At 38.5% G+C, this 20,123-nt stretch overlaps 1 protein-coding gene across 1 annotated transcript in view; it reads left to right on the top strand.

Moving 5' to 3' along the window:
- The window catches only part of TMTC2 (transmembrane O-mannosyltransferase targeting cadherins 2), a 257,384-nt gene that overhangs the window by 93,121 nt on the left and 144,140 nt on the right, over positions 1 to 20,123 (top strand). Inside the window, exon 2 of the mRNA XM_050904170.1 lies at positions 8,510 to 9,080. Coding sequence (XP_050760127.1) covers positions 8,510 to 9,080 — 571 coding nt within the window. The remainder of the gene's footprint in view (positions 1 to 8,509; positions 9,081 to 20,123) is intronic.

The raw sequence follows: 20,123 nt of genomic DNA, 5'->3' as shown, positions 1-20,123 counted from the left end.
CTGCTCTCTGAATCACTTGATTCTTGCAGTGAAGAACGTGACCACTGATAGCTGGGTCTGGGATTGTTTCGTTTTTTTTTTTTTCCCTCTCCCCCAATAAGGACATTTCTTCAATATGAGTTTTAAAGCCAGTATAAAGGTTAAATTGACCTCTGTGGATATGTATACACCAAACTGTTTTCACTAAATAGGTGTCGAATAACACCTTTCAGTTAAACCAGTAAAACTTTAAGTTTAGACCAGACCTTGGTTAATGGAGGGGTTTTTTGGTGCTTAAATAAAAGGCTTGAAGAAAGAAACGTACACAAAATAACTTGATGCTTTTCTTTATCCTCCCCCTCAAAATAATATAAAAAGGAGAGTGTCTGTATGTTACGTTGTGGTTCAGTAGTTTCTCCTCTACTCATTATTTCTATATTTGTATGTGTATGTGTTCCTGGGTATTCTCTTCAATGCTTCACTAAAAATAAAAGTCAGAGTGCTGCCTAAAAATTCTTTCAGTCTTTAAATTTAGAGTGCACAAGAGACGTGGGTTTAGGCATAATTATGTACAATCTCCTTGAACTTTCTGAAAATGCTGTGTCAAAAAATAGATTGAATGGGAAAAAAAAGGGTAGTTTTTCAAAAATTAAATTACTGAGCTTTTTTCCTCAGTATAATCTGCCACGTACTGAAAAGAACAGAGAAGTGGATAGTCATGGGACTGATGTATGACTGATAAACTCTATTCTGTAGTGGTACAGTGTGTGTGCCTTCGTTTTCAGATAATGGCTTAAAATGTGTGTGTCTTGGAAAGGCTTTATGTATATTCAGAAGGTGGCTTGTCAAAAAAAGTAGTTTAATATCCATACTCTTAAGCTGGTTAAGAAACTCCACATGTGTACTCTACTGTATTCTCAAGCCTTAAAATTTCTGTCCTTGTACTGTTGTGAGCTGCTGTATGGTGAAGTGGCAAAAATTATTTATGTTTTATTTTTTCAAAGGAAAGTGGCAGGAGAAATAGTATAGTGCCATATTCTACTGCAGAACAGTAAATCTAATAAGGCCTGCTGGGCCCACTTTTATCATCTAAAATAGATTTGAAAAGGGCAGCAGAGGTTCCAACTATGAATTCTGACCATGCTTCAGAAGCTGATATTACATATATATGTATCTATAAAATAAACAAATTGTGAGTTATTGCCAGGCAGTAGTTTGGCACTGAAGAATATTTTAAAGAATAACTTTGAATGTGTATTTGAAAGAACATGTTATCAGGTAAATACGAAGTATCTTGAAGTCTTAGAGGAGCAGAATTAGCAATTTTGTGTTGTATGGTGCAGTTGGAAGAGAAGCTAGCTTATGAAACAGCTGTGAGAAGAGCAGAAGGCATTTTCTGGTTTAGGAATTTAAGTATTTTTTCAATAAATTTCTTTTCACAGACCTACTGTACATGCTGTGGTGAAGAAACTCAGGGAGCAGACACAAAGACAGGAGCCCTTCTTCTCCCTCTGTTTTTATCTGCTCCCTCCTGAGAGAAAACTGGTGGTATCCCATTGTTCAGCATCAGAAAATATTAGTTACTTCTCTCACTTCCCTCCAGCGTGCATTTTTACCTGTGCATGAATAATCAAATAGTACTATGCCAGGCAATTGGTATTAACTAGAGTTTCAAATTTCACATAGTCCATCTTTTAGTGTTTGTTATGTCAGGCTAAAGCTTAAACTGAGAGGGAGTGAGGTGCACTTAGGGTTAATATTAAGGCCAGATTCTTTCAGCGTATGAGGACACACTTAGAAATGAAAAGGCTTATACTATGGAGAAAGATACAGTTCAAAGCCTTTATAGCTAGCTTTTGAAATATTTATGTTCTGGGTGGAAAAGATTTTTCAGGCCATCTCAACCTTCTTGTAACCAAAATGTTTTGAACCTTTAGTTACTTAAAGTTTTCAGAGCGCTTTTAGGCAGTAAGAAAATCAATACATGCAGCATACTTCAGTGTAGTTAAGGCACTGCCCAACAGCATTCAGTGTTATATGTAACTACTGCCACCGCTTCCTTCTTTCAAATAACACTGTGCATCTTCAGTCGCAAAGGTATAAAGTCTAGAAGTCTGCAGCTGATGGGCTGCTGAATCATAGCCTACTGGTGGACAAAGCCAAACCACAGCTGATAGTCATTCATGGAAATAAAGAACAAGTTACCTTGCTTAGATGTCTCCCCCCCCCCCCCCCCATTGCATTCTGCAAATTTATGTTGCTTATTTTGAAAGATCAATTGCTTTAAAAGACATTGCGCAGCTTAGAAAATCTTAGAAAGTCTGTTTGTCTTTATACTGTGGTACAAGACCATAACCTTTCTCTGTGATTTTGTTGTTTGTTTTCTGGAGGGGTTTTTGGTTTATTTCTCTGTGTCTTCATTTTTGGCAGTGGCTGCAATCATGTGAGGGTATAGTTATAGTTGTCTCACTCATCCATCTTTCCACTCTGCTTATATCTAATCCAGGATAGTCTCACTCAAGAAAGTTTTATGAGTAAAACACTGCTTACAGTCCTGTTACTTGTAGTTCCTGTTTGTTCTGGTACTAAACTGAAGTTGACTATGAAATTACTGTTATAGGACAGTAATAGTCCAAAATCTATAAATAATACTATCATTTGTTAATATATTCTCCTGAGGCCCTGTACTAACTATGTATTCAGTTAATAGCTTTCACTAGCAGTGACATAGGATAGGAATATTTTATTAAAAATATATATTGTCTTCAGTGTTTGAGCTCTGAGTTTGACGCATTCAGGTATTTCTATACAGTTAGAAAAGGACCATACTATTGGCAGAAATTAACTAGGCACTAGTTTACCAGAACTTTATTTCCCTTTTGTGATGTTAGGTTTTCCTTTAATTTAAAATATGATTTGAACCTAGGTGTTTCCTTCAATCTGTTTGGTACGTATAGTCCTATTCTCAGAGCCTAGTTAGCAACTCAGGATCCTATATATCACTTAGCTAGTTGTTACCCAGTATTTCCCATCTAAAAACAGCTGAGTTATTAGCTGTTCCTTAGAGATTCACTTAAGAAAATCTGTTCTTAAGAGAAACTGAAAGCTGCAACTTGAAACTCAGAGGATGCACAGAATTTGGTCTCCTGCAGGTGTCCCTAGCTGATACACAATATAGAGATCTTTTTTTGGGAAGTGGCATGGATAAAACTTTACTGCCTGCTGGATTTGTAGATAAATTCCACTTTCACAACTGTTGAGAAGGAATGAACTTTAATACAGAACATGTAAGACATAATTGCCACCAGAAATCTACCAGAATGGCAACTAGTTCCCTTGAGTCTATAATTAAACATTTAAATGAATGTGTTTTCATGTACTTATGCTTATTACTTTCCTAAGACATCTCTAGGTACTAGATAGTATTTTCTGATTTTTCTTTATCCTATCAATACAGACTACATGTATGTTGTAGTCTGCGGGCACGTATGAGAATTGTCCAAAGTATGAGACAAGCTCTACTTGCCTGCTTTCTGACCATGCACCTGCCTAACAGATAGCCTGTAAGTAGTTTGGAGGGTTGACTCAGCTGCTGTATGTTTTGGGGAGTGAAGCTGTTTGTACTCCAAAAAGTAGGCTCTGGCTGTGTTTTCAGGCTTGTTGTCTATACACGTAACATATGCTTTCAAGATTATCTTTAGGATGACTCATTAAGATCCACTGTAAAAATACTCTAGGGTGCCCTCCCATTGCTGTTTATGAAAAAGGAGTAAATGAATAATATTCAAAAATGATCTTGAGGAAAAACAACGAAGAACCTCCAAGTAGAGACTTGCCAGTCCGTCACTGCCTATCTATTTTGTGTGAGAGAGGGCTGGTCAATGGCTTCCTGTGTGCACATTTGGGAGTTCTCCTTTTTCTTTAAAATATGTTTTCTACTTCAAATGCTGATGTTCATTTTCAGCATATGGGGACCATTAGCAATATTGAAGCTGGACATAAGGCTTAATGCATTAAATCACTTTAGAATGTCGCATCTGTTTTTTTACCCTGGTGTTAACACCTGGATCAGTTTAGCACTAGCGCAGAAGTTTAGGACGTATATAGCTGTTAATTTTAAAAACATCTGGGATTTCTTTGTGTGTGTATGCATGTATATGTGCATGTGTGAACTGCTGGATCTCCGGTATTTTTGAGTTTGATGAAAAAAATCTTACTGAATTGCGCTCAAGGTGTGTACCGACCTAGGCAAATAAATGGTTTATGGCAGGAGGCAGAAGGATTCTTTTGAGTGGACTAGAAATTATGATTTTGCCTTTACAGCTTTTGTCTTTCTTCAGACTTCTGTTTCTGAACAATAGATAGCTGACTCTGATTCCTCCCCCCCCCGCCCCAACCCATCCATTTGTTGTACACTGAATAAGATATCCCGCTCTCTCGGGATGCGTGAAATGGGCAGGCATTAAAAATTGAAGAAAGTAAGTTCCCTGACTGAGTCTGCAATCCTTGTCTGAGGCTGCTTGAAAGTAAAAATGCCAATTTTGTTGGAGCTTTGAAAAATGACTTTCCCTGGTGACCCGCTGCCTTTTAGCGAGAGCAGAGTTTACGGCTCTGTTTAAGAGTGATGAGTGCAGTTGGAGAGTTTCTCTTGTTATGCCCATTAGCAAGATTGGACTAATCTGCAGGACGTAACCTGAAGGTAAACTGTGAGTGAAGGAGAAGACAAGGCTAATAAGGCATTTTGTAGTTTCCTTTATCCCAGAGTCTTTCCCAGAGCCAGCAATTAATATTATTTTCTATTTGCGGAGAGCACGGGTGGCTGCCAGCGCAGGAGGCTTTACAAAGGATACATCAGTGCTACCTGCCAGGCCGTGAAGAGGGACTGCTTTCAAAATTGGCGACTAAGTATCAATACTGCAGCAGAGTTAACAGCTTGTTAATTTAGTAATTAAAAACAGCCAGGAGCAGGGCAGCCGGGGGAGGGGGGCAGCCCCAGCCCTGGGCATCGGGCACCTCCCTGGGGCCAAGGCCAGGCTGGGATGTGGGCCTGTGGGTTGGCCAGCTTAGCAGGACCCACGGCCGGGCAGGGCAGGGCTGTGGGGAGCTGGAGACCAGCCCTGCTGCCATGTCGCTGGGGGCCCCTGGGGGCTGACATGAGGTCCTGGGCCATGGATAGTGTGGGGGAACCTCGGGAGGGGCATCAGGGCTGTCAAGGCTTATTAGTGCCCTCAGGGCCCTGACATGAGCAATTTAGTACTATTTATTTTTATTCTTTTATTTTGTTAGATACAGAGCTTGTATTTCTCTCCTCTTCACAGAGATAAACATTTCACTTCGTGTTTTTCTTGCTGGTGCTGTTAGACAGCCGGGTTAGGGATGCAGATGGGCACGGTCCCGGCTGGTTATGTGTGGGCTGAGTCCAGCCCATGGGCTGTCTCTGTCTGACCTGTAGTAATGGTGTCCAGAGTGTTGTCCTTAGAGTTACTGAGACCTTGTTCGCTTTTACTTTTGAGGGCAAAATGACACAGAGCTGCCTAGCTCCGGTATCTCTGGTGCTTGTATTGCTGCATCCACCTGCGTAGTCAAGTCTAATGTTGGCCAAATGTGTTTTTTCTTACATTTTATAATGTGAAACAGAGTAGTTGTTGAACGTTAACAAGCAACCTATGCGAGACTTGCTTCTTTGCTATAGGACATCTAGCTTTGCTCTTGTATTAGACTTTTCTAATATCCCAAAGCATTAGCTAGACTTTTTTTTCTCTTACTTTCAAACATTTAGCAAAAAAAAAAAACGTGTGGAAAGAACGTGAAACTTTATTTAAAATTTTGACTCATAGAGAATACAACATTTGACCTGACTGAACCACTGAGTAAGCTGGAACTGGCAGCTTCTGTATTTTTCATGCTGACTGGCAAGTACTAGAATCTGTTGCCTTTACACGCACGAGGAACTAGGAGTATTTCAGAATTGCCTGCTGAAATCTGTACCCAAATACAGGGTGATCAATACTGTATCTTCAAGGCTTCCTTTTGATTTTTTTTTGTTGTGGTTTTTATTTTGTTGGTTTCTTTTTGTTGGTTTTTTCTTTTTTTTTTTTTAATTTTTAGTTTGAACAGGACTGAACAGGAAAGGATCAGATCTGCATCAAATTTGTTGCTAAGGCTGTAAATAAAATTTGACTGAATTAACGCCTTCAGAATGTACAAGAGGTTTCTTTATGATTTAGAGAAAAGCAGTTTACTTTTGGTGGGGAATAGTCCAATATGAATATGTGCTGCATGAAAATGACCGGCTTAGAGGGAGAGGGCTGGTCTCTTTTCCTAACAAGCGTAGCAGCGTAGTATGGAGTTGTTTTATACATGTGTATTGATAGCTGCAGTTTCATTTGTTTTTTTTTTTTAAAGTGGTTGCATGGCTTCAAGTATTAGAAATGGCCACATTTGCAAAAGGTATAATAAAAACTACCATTTCCTGGGAACGACCTGTGCACCATCTAGGCTCTTTGTAGCAGAATGCTCTGCCTCAGGGAAGGGCAGTTGTGCTGGCAATATTACTGCCACTTATTTTCTTAGTATTTCCCCAAGAAAAAACACTTTTGCAGTTCAAGATTTCAGCTCTAAATCCTGACATCTGATAGCCATTCTTAGCGTTTGGGAGTCTGTAGTCTAACATACTATGTTTTTCTCAGAGAAAGGACTCTTTCTAGCCTAACACCTGCTTTATTCTTGCTGAATTCCTAGTTTTCTGATAGTGGTTCTGAGAGTGATACTACAAACTGAAATCACAAACAGAGGAATTAGATTTCAGGAAAGGACTACACGGAAGGACAAGATAAATAATGTGAAAACAAAGATCTTGTTTTCTTCCAATGTTCTTTTGTGACTGGACTAAAATGAGAAAAATGTGTGTGGGGTTGGGAAAACAAATACAAGCAACCCAATCCACTGCAGAAGTCAAAATGAAAATTTTCAAGTATTCTAGAAAGCATCATCAGATCTTTAAAGGATTTAAGCTGACCTCTCCATAACCTCCATACGCTCAGAGACAAAAGGACATGCCAAGAGGAAACATGTCTGAAAGCATTACAGCAATGTGCTCTGGACAATGGAAATGCTGAGCTGCGTGGTATTTAGAGTATTTGCATGGAGATTCTGTGGCATAGTATATCAGCGTTTGAGCATTTTTCTTTACAGAACAAGACAACATTCCTGAAACTAATGCCATTTAAAAAAATGGGATTTGGATACAGGTTCCAAGGGAATGGAGAATGTGAGGGGAGTCTTGGAGTATAAGAGTAGTGCATTTCCAATGCAGGCCTGAGTTTCACGCCATTTTTTTTTTCTTCCTCATCTGAATGGAAAAATTGTTAATTATGGGAAGATATTTATTGGAAAGGCAGAAAGAAGGAACGAGTAAAGAATTAAATATAAATCATCTCTCTTGTTTAATATTTTTAATAGAAGAGTCTTGAGTTGGCTGGATTCTTAATTACCCTGGTAAAATAAATGCTAAATGAGTTAAGCTCAGTAGTAACAACAATGCATCTTTAAAGAATTGCTTAAATACAACTTTGGTTATGAAGGCAAGTAACTAATTAAATTCTAGTCATCTTTTTGCGCTAAGCAGGTCTCACACCTTCTCCCACAGCATAAATTTTAAATGCAAATGATTGGATTTGTACAAACATTATAGGGGACAGATTTTTACAGTACTGAATTAGACATGGAGACTGCTAATGGCTGGCACCAGTCCTTGCCAGGGTGGTTGGAAACATAAACGCTGAAAGCAGCAGCATTTTTTTTTTTTTTTCCAATCGAGCTGACACAGACTTGAATTCATAAGCTAATACAACCTAAAAATGTTTTTCCTCAATTGTAAATATAAGAAATTTAAAAAGTTGTATTTTCATCTGTAAAATATTCTGCTGTCTGCCTGCAGCAAGGTGTTAGCAGAAAATGTTGTCAGTCAAAATATGTACAAGACAGTTGTGGGAGTGCCCCGTACAGCACCAAAGATTTGCATGTTCCTACCGACTTCCGTATTTATTGTTCATCCATGTCAGTGAGATTCATTCCAACATCTAAATTAAAATTTCAGTATAAAAGGCCAGTTGGGGTTTTAGTTCTGAATTACTGGAGGATCCGTTGTTTCAACAATAATGTTTGTCAGTTTTTCATATTTCTTTTACATTTTAATTATAACTCATCAAATCTTAACTGATTACTCCTGGGTTAGACTCAGAAGAATGTCACTGAAGGGTGTTTTAATTTAATGGAAGCAGTGTAACATCTGTTTCTAATGTTTTAAAAGCCAATTTATATGGAAATTTTGCTTTAGTGGGAAGTCAATAGATAGGTAGTTTTCTAACACCTCCTGTAAAAATTCAAAACTTGAATTAAAGCAGCGCCAAAACAATGCCATTCTTTCTTGTAGTAGCAGTGTGATTGCATTTTCACAGCCTTTCATTTGTACAGCATTTTCACAGCCTTTTACTTCTGTTGAAATGAAGTTTTTATTTGTCTTTTGTAGTCGAGCTATCAAGACAAACCAGGACCTTCTGCCTGAGACGCCGTGGACCCATATCTTCTACAATGACTTTTGGGGGACACTGCTCACTCACAGTGGGAGCCACAAGTCCTACAGACCTCTCTGCACGCTCTCCTTCCGCATTAACCATGCCGTTGGAGGGATGGACCCATGGGGCTACCACCTTGTAAACGTCCTGTTACATGCTGCAGTCACAGGCCTTTTCACAAACTTCTCCAGGATCCTGTTTGGGGATGGGTACTGGACCTTGATAGCAGGCCTGCTGTTTGCGTCTCATCCGATCCACACGGAAGCCGTAGCGGGGATCGTAGGGAGGGCAGACATTGGAGCCTGCCTCTTCTTTCTGCTTTCCCTGATGTGTTACGTGAAGCACTGCTCTACTAGAGGTTCCTCACCGAGTACTTGGGGCTGGATCTTGGGAGCGGGGCTGTGTGCAGGATGCAGTATGCTGTGGAAGGAGCAAGGAGTGACTGTTCTGGCCATTTCAGCAGTGTATGATATCTTTGTTTTTCATCGACTGAAAATGCATCAGATCATTCCTGCTTTATACAAGGTGAGTCGTCTTTCCTGTAAGCTATTCGTAAGGCACCAATCACTGTTAAACAGGTGCTAAATGAGTTTTCAAGTACACAATAATTCGTAGTAGTTTAGTCAACTCCCAAAAATAAGCACAGATGTCTAATGCTGAAAGAACATTTAAAGCAGTTTAGTACAGGGTTTTTATATTTTGTTTAAACAATGTGTTATTATCCATTGCTATTACTTGACGCTGAGTATGTATTTTTTTCAATTACTTTCCTTGCTTCCAGCAGCTCCCTCCTCATTCTCTTTACCATCGAGCACTGGATATCTGTCTGCCTTTTGGAAAGAGTTCATTCATGCTCTTATCCTCTTGTATCTTGCAAACTCAGCTTAGTTTGGTTGGGCGGGTGTGCAAGTGCGGCAGCTGATATAATCTACAGGCTCCCTGAGGCAAAGATAGAGCTCTTAGTGTTCTAGTTTAACAGAGATGTATAGGACCTGGGTGCATGCCTTTGGCATGTATTTTTTCTCCCCCTAGTAGGAGCTATGACTCAAATGTATTATTGCCTTAACAAAATAAATATTTCTCATTTTCTAACTTCTTGCCTAAGAACAAAGAAGTAAAATAAGCAAACAAGCCCACCAAAACCCCCTAACTTCCTTCTCCCAAAACCGCATGTATTTCAGTGGTACCCAGAAACCCCAGTCGAAATCAAGAGTCATTTACATCAGTTGCTGTACAAATGAGTAAGCTGAGTATATGTAATTTTATTTTCAGTGAAATGGCCTTCTTTCAGAAAAATACTGACTTAACAAAAGGAAAATGTTTCATAGGGACACGTGTTGTCACATTTTTCAGTGAGACATAACCAAGAAAAACAATAAAATAAAAGACTGCAAAGCCATATATCTCAAACATCGTGATTTTAAAATTTTGATTTCTCACTCAAATGAATTGAAAAGAAATTGTAGATTTTGATAAAGAAGGGATGATTTCTGCTTGTATAGAATACATATCTGTAGTATACAGGGAAAATAATAGAGTCAAAAAACCCAAGTACTCTCTGGTAGTTCCCTCTTAAACTGCTGTGACATGCTGACTTAGTTGTCATGCTCTTTTCTGACAAAACCAAAAAGGAAAGAATCATTTCTTATAATTTTTTTTTTTTTTACTCATGTATATTGGAGTATATAAGACCTCTGTTGAATGTCAGTAGCTGAATACTGTATGTTACATTGTGCACCTAACGCTTAGCAGAAAAAAAACAGTAAACTAATTAATTTTTTCTTAAAGTCTATCTATAACATCAAGCTTTATTCTGGAAGATACAGTATGAGATTTTGTAAAGTGCTTCAAGGAGTTTGGTTCATAACTCAAGTGTTAGCCTATCCTATAGTATTAAACAGTGTTAAAAACATTCATATGGCACATACGAAATTCTGAACACCTTGTGCATGACTTCACACCAAATCTAAACTGGTGTTCCTCACAGCCTCTCCTCATTGCAGCCTGCAATGACCAAGATACAGTCATGGAGCTAGGAAGTTTCTTATTACAGAACACTCATTGCTCAAAAACAAAACCTTTGCAGACATTTCTGATGAACTTTTCATGGGGAAAAGCTTTTTCTTCCCTTTTTCCCCCTTTTCCATTTCAGGGCCAGGGTAAAATAGGTCCAGAAGAGACCTAAGTGACACAGGTGAAATCCAAGCTTCCACATCGTAACTCTTTGAACACAAGGCCTATCTTCCTAGGTGTGGACCTCTACATTTGGACACCTGGCTTGTGTATTTTTTTTTCACCCAGCACCAGACTTATCTTGGACAGCAAACTGGTGTCAATGCTTCAATTTTTTTCCATCTGTAACGATAGAAATAATAATTCTGTGCTTTGTAGGTTACAAACCTTTATGGAGATTGGATTTTAGCTGGAGGGAATTTTATGGGGAGAGACCACAGTGAACAAAAATATGAATATTTTGCTTAATCTACCAGAAATGCATTTCCTAATTCACTGAATTACTAGGCTACCTTTTCCTCGTACATCTGTTCAGGCTGAGTGCTGCTGGCCAGGTTTTACCTCAATACTAGGGAAGCCTCTGTTCATTCATTCGCAGTAATGAGGAGCTCAGCTGGGAGCTTCAGTTATAAAATATCTTTAGTAAGGCTTCTTTTTTACTTAAGTTTTACAAAAATTGTTCACAAATTACATAAATTTTTGTAAGAACATATTGTCCTGCAGGGCTTGGGATGCCAGGAATATCTTCATTGACCTAGTCTGTTATGAGAAGTGTTTCTTTTTCAGTACTTGTCTGTATACTCTTTTGTACTCCAGCTTTGAATGGCCTCTACCTTTAGCATCGCAGTTTCCTCTTCCCAAGCACTCCATGGGAAGTAAAGGAGTGAAATACAGGCCTTTTGTAAGGATAATCACTGTAAATTCGAAATAAGTAAATAAAGACAGATGTATCAAAGAGGAACAAAGGTAGCACCTTAAAAGCAAATTAAAGCAAATGCTTCAGTCTTCTGGAGAGCTTCACACTGTATGATAAAAACATTTTAGGGCAATAAAAACATTAGGATTTACCTAAAAAAGATACTAAAAATAATTTTTCTAGTGCATTGCCTTCTTTTCAGTCAGTATTTTCTGAAGCACTTTCTCACTGTGTTTGTATTTCCTTTGGTCTTTGAGTTTTACCCTTTCACAGAAAATACCGTTTAGAGAATGTTCAGGTTAGTGAGACTGTCTCTTGCCTTCTCCATCTGAAGACGGGAAATTGTTTTCGGAGTATTCTATTTGGTTGATGTCAATGGATAATTTGAGAATGGCCAATGCACATGGAATTGAGAAGTCTGGATTTTGGTTGTAGCGTGTCTGACCAATGTTTGACAAGTCCTGACCGTGAAGGCAAGTTAGATGCTGTCCTGTTGATCTGAAATTACTTTTTAGTTTTATTTTCAAATGTTTTCAAGATGATTATGCTGTAAGATTGGCATTTTAAAGTGATAACCTGGCTCTTCTGAAATCATTAGTAAGAACAGAGCTAAGTTTTCTTACTAAAAGCTTTGGGTTTAGTTTGGTTCTGTGTGTTTATACATACAATGATGAAGGCAAGTGGAGTTTGTTTTGTTTTTTTTAAGTTTTGTATTTAAAATAATCAAAATAAAAACTCAAAGTATGTAGCCAACAGATTAATTTTTGCATTATGCAGAATTAAAGCACAGACTCAAACAAAAATGAAGAAAGCTTTCAACTCTGCATCTCTTTGGGGTCATTTGGGTGTTGCCCTTTTCTTGCTGCTGCTTTGGCCTTCAATAAAATGCATCCCTAGTAAGAACTGACAAATTCTTTCTTCCTAGAACAAACTGTAAAATCTTAAGGAAACAAAATCAACTTTTGGATTAAGGGTTGTTTTTTTTTTCTTTAATGTTGTTGCCTACACTTTTTCTTGCTTTAGAAGACATTCCTGCATTGCAAATTGCATTAGACCAAAGTAGCCATCTACAAGTGACTCATCCGGTGTTATCCAACTGGCTTGAGCATTTCAAAAACTGGAGTATTGTTTAAACTGAAACAAAACACCTCTCACCAAACCCACCAAAAAAAACCCCATCTCATCAGAGAACTCTTTATTAGAATGTCTGGGCACTTAGAATTGTGTCCATTTACGTGTTCTGGAATTTGTGCTTTGTGTTTTCCCAATGTAAATACTGGGGGAGGGCAACTGCAGGAGAAGGGGAAAAAAAGACATCAAAAAGGGCAGTCTAGGAAGAAGTTATGGTCTTTTGTAGCGCATTGGAGGGGAAAAGTGTAGCATGGAGCCAAGGAAGAAAGGAAAATAATTTTAAGAGGTGGTTAGCTGAAATCTGTACTAAATAAGTAAGAAGTAATGATATGAAACTGAATGCTTTGTAATGGAATGGTAGAAAGGAGCTACCCCGTTCAATCTACCTAACCTTAAGCTAAACCCTATCCAGCTGAGCTGACACAACTGTTTCCTAGGTTGTGCTGCAAACTGGAACTGAGAGGAAATGCAGGTAAAAAGTAACCCATAAACACCCCCCCCCCCCCCCCCCCAATATCCCAGATATATCTTTAGGAGTTATTTTAAACCTGAATCAATTCAGTTATATCCAGTCCTCATCATTGCCTTACAAACAGCTATATTGGCAAATAGAGGAAAGCTGAGGTGCGGGGGCAGAAACAAAGAATGGAGAGCGAGGCATTCTGGGGGAGTAGGTGGTTAAGGAACTGGGCTGGCTTGCTGCCAGACTATGGCTTTTGGCTTCTATAAGCTTTTTCAGAATATACCACTAGGGAAACTGAGACACGATTAATTATGTTTAAAGAATATTAAAACCACTGACCTTCTTCAGGATGGTCAGTGAAGGATGAGCTGGTAAAAGCAGCTGTAAAAATGCTCCAGCAGATGGTAGGAGATGGCATTGGGGTGACAAGCCTGTGTTTTTCCATTTTGTTCTTTTCTTTGGGCCGAGTGTCCGATAAATACAAAATGGTGGTTGCTCCACAAGACCAGTAGCTGTTTACTGGGCTCACACCTATTATCATATGAGTCCTGATTTGTCACATCAAGTACATGACAGCATCCCAGTGCGATTTGAGTATACTGGCAGGGCTTCTGAACAAGGCAGCTGCAGAGCAGGACCACCAGCAGAACAGATGAATATTACCCCTTATTTAGAAGCTATTCTTAATGCACTTTAAAAATGTATATCGTAGCTACTTATTAAACTATCCAGCTCTTTTCCCCTGTCATCTGCGTATTGGTTATTCAGTAGAACTTGGCTGCTGATTTTTTTCCTTTTGCCAAGTCTTGTATTCCCGTCTGCCTGTGATGCTCTCACTCTGGCTGGCAAAGTTGTCAGTCTGGACCCCATTTCATTTGGTTAGTTCTATTTTATTCTGTCTGACTGGCTGACAAGAATGTATTCGCTGTCTTTAAGTCAACAGATTTTGATGGAGGTATATTTATTGTGGTTGTAAATGAGTTGTCTGAAATGAGAGCAATTAAAAAAAAAAAAAAGTGGTGCTCTACTGGGGCAAAACATTCCTTATCAAAGAAAGTTAGGTTTTTGTTTGACTTTTCAGCATTTTAAACCTTGAGTTATTTCCAGTGTAAGTAGCGTAGCAGGTATGCAGATTGATTGAGTTGTCATGTATCATAGGTATCAGATGATTGTACCTGTCAGCAGCTAGACTTGCGCAAGTTAAACCACCAAAAGTGTAGGGGTGGGAGGAGGGAACCTGAATACGGGAGAGAGCTGTGATCAAGTTCGTAATTATAGAAAATATGCAAATTCAGAGGCCTAATTCTTTTGTACTTGCAATCTCCAGCTTGAGAGCAGAACCATTAATCAACATTGCAGTACAGTTTTCTGTCCAATTAGTAGTACAAAGCTAATATAAACCCTACTGTGCTGCCCTTTTTTCCTCTTTTTTTTTTTTTTTTTAAGTGGGAGTGGAGCTGGACAATATTAGCAGTTAAAAAGATGGGGCAAATGCATTTAAAGTTCATTTTTAATATAATGGTAATGATAAAATATTTATTGCTCTGTGGTTTATGTGTACAAACTGCCTTACAGAAATAACTAAACCAGATGTATGTTCTACTAATGTTCTACTGCTACAGTACGGTAACATTTTAACAGATCAACATATTGTTAGTACAGGGGGTTTGTTATACTAAAATAAGGAAACCTCTCTTTTCCCATCACTTATTTGATTAAAATCTCTCTCCAGGAGGTCTGTCTCACATGTGGAATTAGTTATTGGTATCTATAGCTTAATGTGAACCACAAATTGGATTGCAGGGTGCATTATCTAACCTTCTGTGCTATTATAACAGCATTGGTTTTGTAAAAAGCAATTTTATTGGAGGCTTATATTTTATTTAAGGTAATGATGTAAACCTGGGGCCTCCATGGATGACATGGTCAACCACCAAACCAAGTTTTATGAAACACTACTTTCTTTTATGGTCTTGGAACAGCCTTAGTTGTGGGCGATATGTATGATTCCTGCTCAAAATAGGACCTGCCGGGTATTAGATAAAGCTACTGATTTTTGAGAACACTCTAAACTTGAAATAAGCCACTTTCTGTATTCTTTACTCTTTGAAGTTGCTACTTTTAGAACTATCATGCTTTGGAAAGCAATTTCAAAATAAAATGCTGCTCTTGATTTAAATTTGCAGTTTTATACTTCTCTTCTGAGGAGCTCTAAAGCCTTAGCAATGCAGTAGTCAGTCTTGCTGGTTTTTCACCTCTTGTCCATCTACAAGTTATGCCATTTTGCAGCAGTGTTTTATCACTACTTAAAATCTAGCTTGATGGTTTATTTTCTGCTTATTTCCTACAATCTAGGGAATTTTATTATGCTTGAACTTACCCACAGGCCTGGATATTTTGGCAGATCTGATTGGTAAGCTATTATTTTGTAAGTTATTTGTCTCAAACACTTGCGTGGGTATGGTCCAGCCTTAGTCCTGGGTCTTTGCAATGCAGTGTTTAGACTGTTAGGGCAGCAGCCGCTCCCTCGCAGGACAGACTTCGTCCTTGGACTCAGGTATTTAGTAAACATACTTTTCCTTGAGACTACTTTTGTCCCAGTTAAAAATAATAAATAACTTACAGCTTCAAAACATGACCTGACCTCTCACAGGTTCATTTTGTCTAGCAAGAACTGCATATTTGAGTGCGCTAAGCTGTTAAATGTTGCATTTGTGGGCCGGGTAACCTTTAGCATTTCAAGAACTGTGGAAAAGATTGGGAGCTCCATTGCCACCTGGGGCCCAGTTTGTTCCCTAGCTGTGATCTCTCATTCTGCGGTGGTCAGCTGGGGGTTAATTTTTCTGGCAGCTTTAAGCCTGTGCAAAATTGTGGAAATGCTGAGATGAATGTGCCTGCACATACATTGCTCATATTTGCGGATGAGCCAGCCTGGTGCTTTTCTCTTCACTCTGCTGGATGGCAGCAGCATGAGGCCTGTACGGTCTTGACCATCGCTCCCCCTCCCCCCAGCACGTATTTCCTAGACAAAAGAAGCTTTTTGCAATTTACTTCTTTCTTGACAATTTCAAGTAGCTAATACTGCTGTTTCCTGTAGTTCCCACAGCTCCTTGCTGCTTTTCCTTTTGATCTTGAAATAAGAAAAGCAAGATTGGTCTCTACTATCTTTATTCTCAGAGATGTTGATCTCCTGCAGGTCCCTGTGATGTCAGTGGAGTGGTACTGAATTGGACATCAATGTGTATAAATAGCTGTTGTTTCCTGAAAATATTTTCATGGGGTGATTTAAACCACTGAAACAGATCACATATGACAGAAATACAGCATCCTAAGGCACATTTAGCAAATGTTGTATTTTTTTTTTAAATGAGGAATCATAAGATCTCTTGCCTAAGTCACTGGCTTAAAATGGATTATATTTTAATATTAAATCTGTAATGTCTTTATTGGAATTGATACTAAAATCTGCATTGCTTTTGTCTACCCACTTGAAATTTACAATAATATTTTGGAGACTCTATTTGAGAATTCCTCTGTGGAAAGATGGAAAAGGCAAAGGCTTCTTTAATAAATGAGTAAGTAAATAAAAAAAAGAGAAGCCTTTTCATATTTACAGAGACTGTAAAGACATGAAGAACCTTCAGTTTAACAGAGAGGTTAGTTTGCTAGAGAAAGGTTGTCACTGTCTTCAGTCTTGCATAAGATTTATACTGCATGGTAGCATGCAAAGTATGCTGTGTTCTTCCATTCTTCCTCCTGGCTTAAAAGGGATCTCTTTTGAGGCACGGGGTGAAAAAGCTTCCAGGGGCTTTGCACAGCTGGTGTTAGCACTTATTTTTCATTCTGAGGTTACGTGCCAATTACTAACATCAAGAAGAGTGTGAATTTTTCATAGTGTTGTTTAATTACAGGGTATTGGTGGGCTTGCTACTTGCCAGTTTACAAAACCTGTGCAAATAATATCAGTCTGACAATGTTACTCTCCTAGCTTTTAATGTTTTCAAAATATTTAATGAATCAAGTGAAAGCACCAAACTTACCATAGTGTGTAACAACTGTGTTTCAGAACATTAGGAATATTTGCAGGTGTTGTTTTTTCTTCATCTTAGTGATTGCTTTAGCTCCCTAATTGAAGAAGCTTTGAAAAACTGCGTTTTTCTAACAGCTGGCAATTTTCCTGTTTAAAATACCAGTATCAAAGAACAGTTAAATTTCATGCTTTTTGGTAGGGATGGTCAATGTATTAAGTATTTTATACTGAGATAAGGAGACTTGGGTACCTGTGAACTTTGAGGGATAAGAAATATATGCAGCTTCGGCCCACCTTCAATTTTCTGTTTGTTCACGAGCTGGAAAGCCATGTCCCTTTTCCCTCTAGCTCTGCTTCTCCCATGAGTCAGTTGTCTGGATACTGGCCACAAAATGGGAAAAACAATATACAGTGCTAAAGCTAAGTGGTGTCAATGCGTTACACGTCTCCTGGTGTAATTCCTTTCGTGTAGATTTGCTTCAGGAGTTATGTCTTTCTGCTTAAACCTGTTTTGGTGTCTTGGTTAAAATGCATGCATTCATGATCGTATTCATCAAGTATGTATCCCTTGTGTTTGTTAAATGCCAGACAGAAAGTTTATACCTGTGCCTTGCATATAAATCTTCAATCATCAGTACTTTACATTAGCCTCCTAATGTCATGTTTAGGCACCTAAGTGTCCTGATTTGATGAAGTGCTGAATGCTTGTAGCGCCTGGTGAGCTTTACTGAATGAACCCATTGCACTTGGTCGATCACAGCTAAGTAGCAAGCTAGACTGTCTGCTTCCAGCAGTCAGGGCATGTGCTAATAGTGTCAGAAGAGAAAAACCTGTAAGTATGTCCCCAGTCAGAATCAAATAGATTAGGGAGCAAGTGCAGCTTCTGGATGCTCTGAGTTATGACTCCCAGCGGTGCGTTACAGCACCTTTGGGAAAGGTAACACTGCTGAGAGTATGTGAAGATCAGGCTCCTGATTTTTTGAACATCTTAACTGTAGCCACCTAAATTTCAGAACTGTAGTGCTTTGGAAAGCATTGCCTGAGTCTGTTTGATAGAACTGTAGTCCTACCCAAGAGAGAGCCACTCCTGGTACACGAGTATGAGCTCTGGTTCCAGACCTGGGAGAACATGTTTTGAAGGAGCAGGAACATACACAAACCCTGAGCCACAAGGGAGACTTTTCTCTTGGTATTAGATTTAATTTTGAATTTCCTGGCTTATGCTCATTTTTATTTAAGTCGTAATGATTTAATGATTATGTGCATGCTTTTTCCAAGCTGAGTGATTCTAAACATTAACCTGTGTAGACAGTTACAATATTAAGAAGGGGGAAAATACAAGTGTATGAGATTTACAGTGGAAACAGCCAGTTGTGATAGAAGGCAGCAAACATTTTCTGGCATATTTACTGGAGGAACTGAACGATATTTTGTACATATGCCTGTATTTCTTTTTCCAGCTGCGATGTAGATTAGGTATGGGGACGGAAGGAACCCAGGCTTGCAATCCTGTAGCTGACTTTATGGGTCAGTTGTTAGGAGGTAAATTTCTAGCCTCACTAACCTTGAATGTTTCTTAGAAAAGAGAAGAATCCCTTGATGCTGCAGATAGTCCACATTGGGAGGAGGGTGAAAAGAAAATATTTTTTGTTCCCAAGTTTCTAGGAAACTAATAGAAAATGCACATGAGGAAATTAAGTTAAAATTATCCAGAAGCTTTTGGGGGAAGGGAGAGAGAATTTGTGTACCTGGCTCTTAAATGCCAGGTAGAACATATGTACATTTTTATGATCAGAATGGTAAGACTTTCAGACACATACACAGATGACTTCTAAGGCTGTAGATTTGCTTGCGTTGTGCAAAAGTCGGAGCTTCTGTGACATTTAATCACCAAAATCTTGTTTTTCTCCTTGACAATAAAATATGGAAATAAATTCCCATAGCAACAAAGTCTTTAAAGTGAGTGTAGGAGCATATTGAGTTAATAAAGGCAATGAGGGAGCAGGGGAAAAGAGAGGGTAGAATTGTATCGAGTCTCTGTAAATTCTTTCTCTCCCAGAAAACAGGACTTTGGGGGTTATGGATAAATTTTTTGCATGTTTTAGTCTGCGTGTTTTAAAAGTATCCTGGGCAGCTTGTACTGCTGTAGAGCACAATGAAGCTTGCATTAACAGCAGTGTTTATTTAGTAGGGATTGTGAGATTACAGTTTATTTTTAAAATATACATTTATCGTAGTTCTATCTCTTACTTGGAGACTTTTCTCCTTAAAAGACATTATTAGAAGTGGCAAAACACCGCCACAAAATAGCTCTCATGAGTTTTAAAATAGAAGAAATGCCAATTTTTTTAACTTTAGTTCTTGCTTCTTTGGACTACTTTATATATAGCATTTTTGGCTTCTTGTAATTTGAAATCTGTGGAAAGTCAGCATTAGCGACTTTGTAGAGTGGATTTTTTTTTTTGATTGCTTTTGGTTTTTGTTTAAACCATTATATATTTTTACCTCTTCTGACCTGAGCCATTAACAAAGAGCTTGACTTCTTGTGGGTAATTCTGGTTAAGAATGTGGATTAAAAAATACCTGGTTCTATGATTATGCAATCCTGTTTATTTACAAAGAAAATCCCAAGTATAATTTCTTCCAGAACAAAAAGTAACAAACTATGTATCTTTATCCCAGTTCTAAATCCCTTTCAGCTAGCATTGCAGAGCTCACTCTTGCATCTTATTCAGGGGGAAGTTACCTGCATAATGTATATTTTTTACCTTGCTTCCTTTGCACCTCTCTGATCTCTTACTGATTCACATACATACATATCTCTCATGTGGGGGGAAAAAAAAACCAACCGCCAAAAAACCCCAAACAAGCTAAACAAAAACCCCCAACACAAACAAAAAAAACCCAAACAAAAAACCCATCCCAAACAAAAAATCCAAAAAACCGCCTTAAAACAAAAAAAAACCACCCCACATTCTGTCCATGCATCTTTGTTCTGGTAGTGACATCTTTCTA

This window comes from Gymnogyps californianus, chromosome 1 (assembly GCF_018139145.2).
Source record: "Gymnogyps californianus isolate 813 chromosome 1, ASM1813914v2, whole genome shotgun sequence".
Lineage (NCBI taxonomy): Eukaryota > Metazoa > Chordata > Aves > Accipitriformes > Cathartidae > Gymnogyps > Gymnogyps californianus.
The sequence above is the reverse complement of the archived record's forward strand: the minus strand, read 5'-3'. Positions and strand labels throughout refer to the sequence as shown.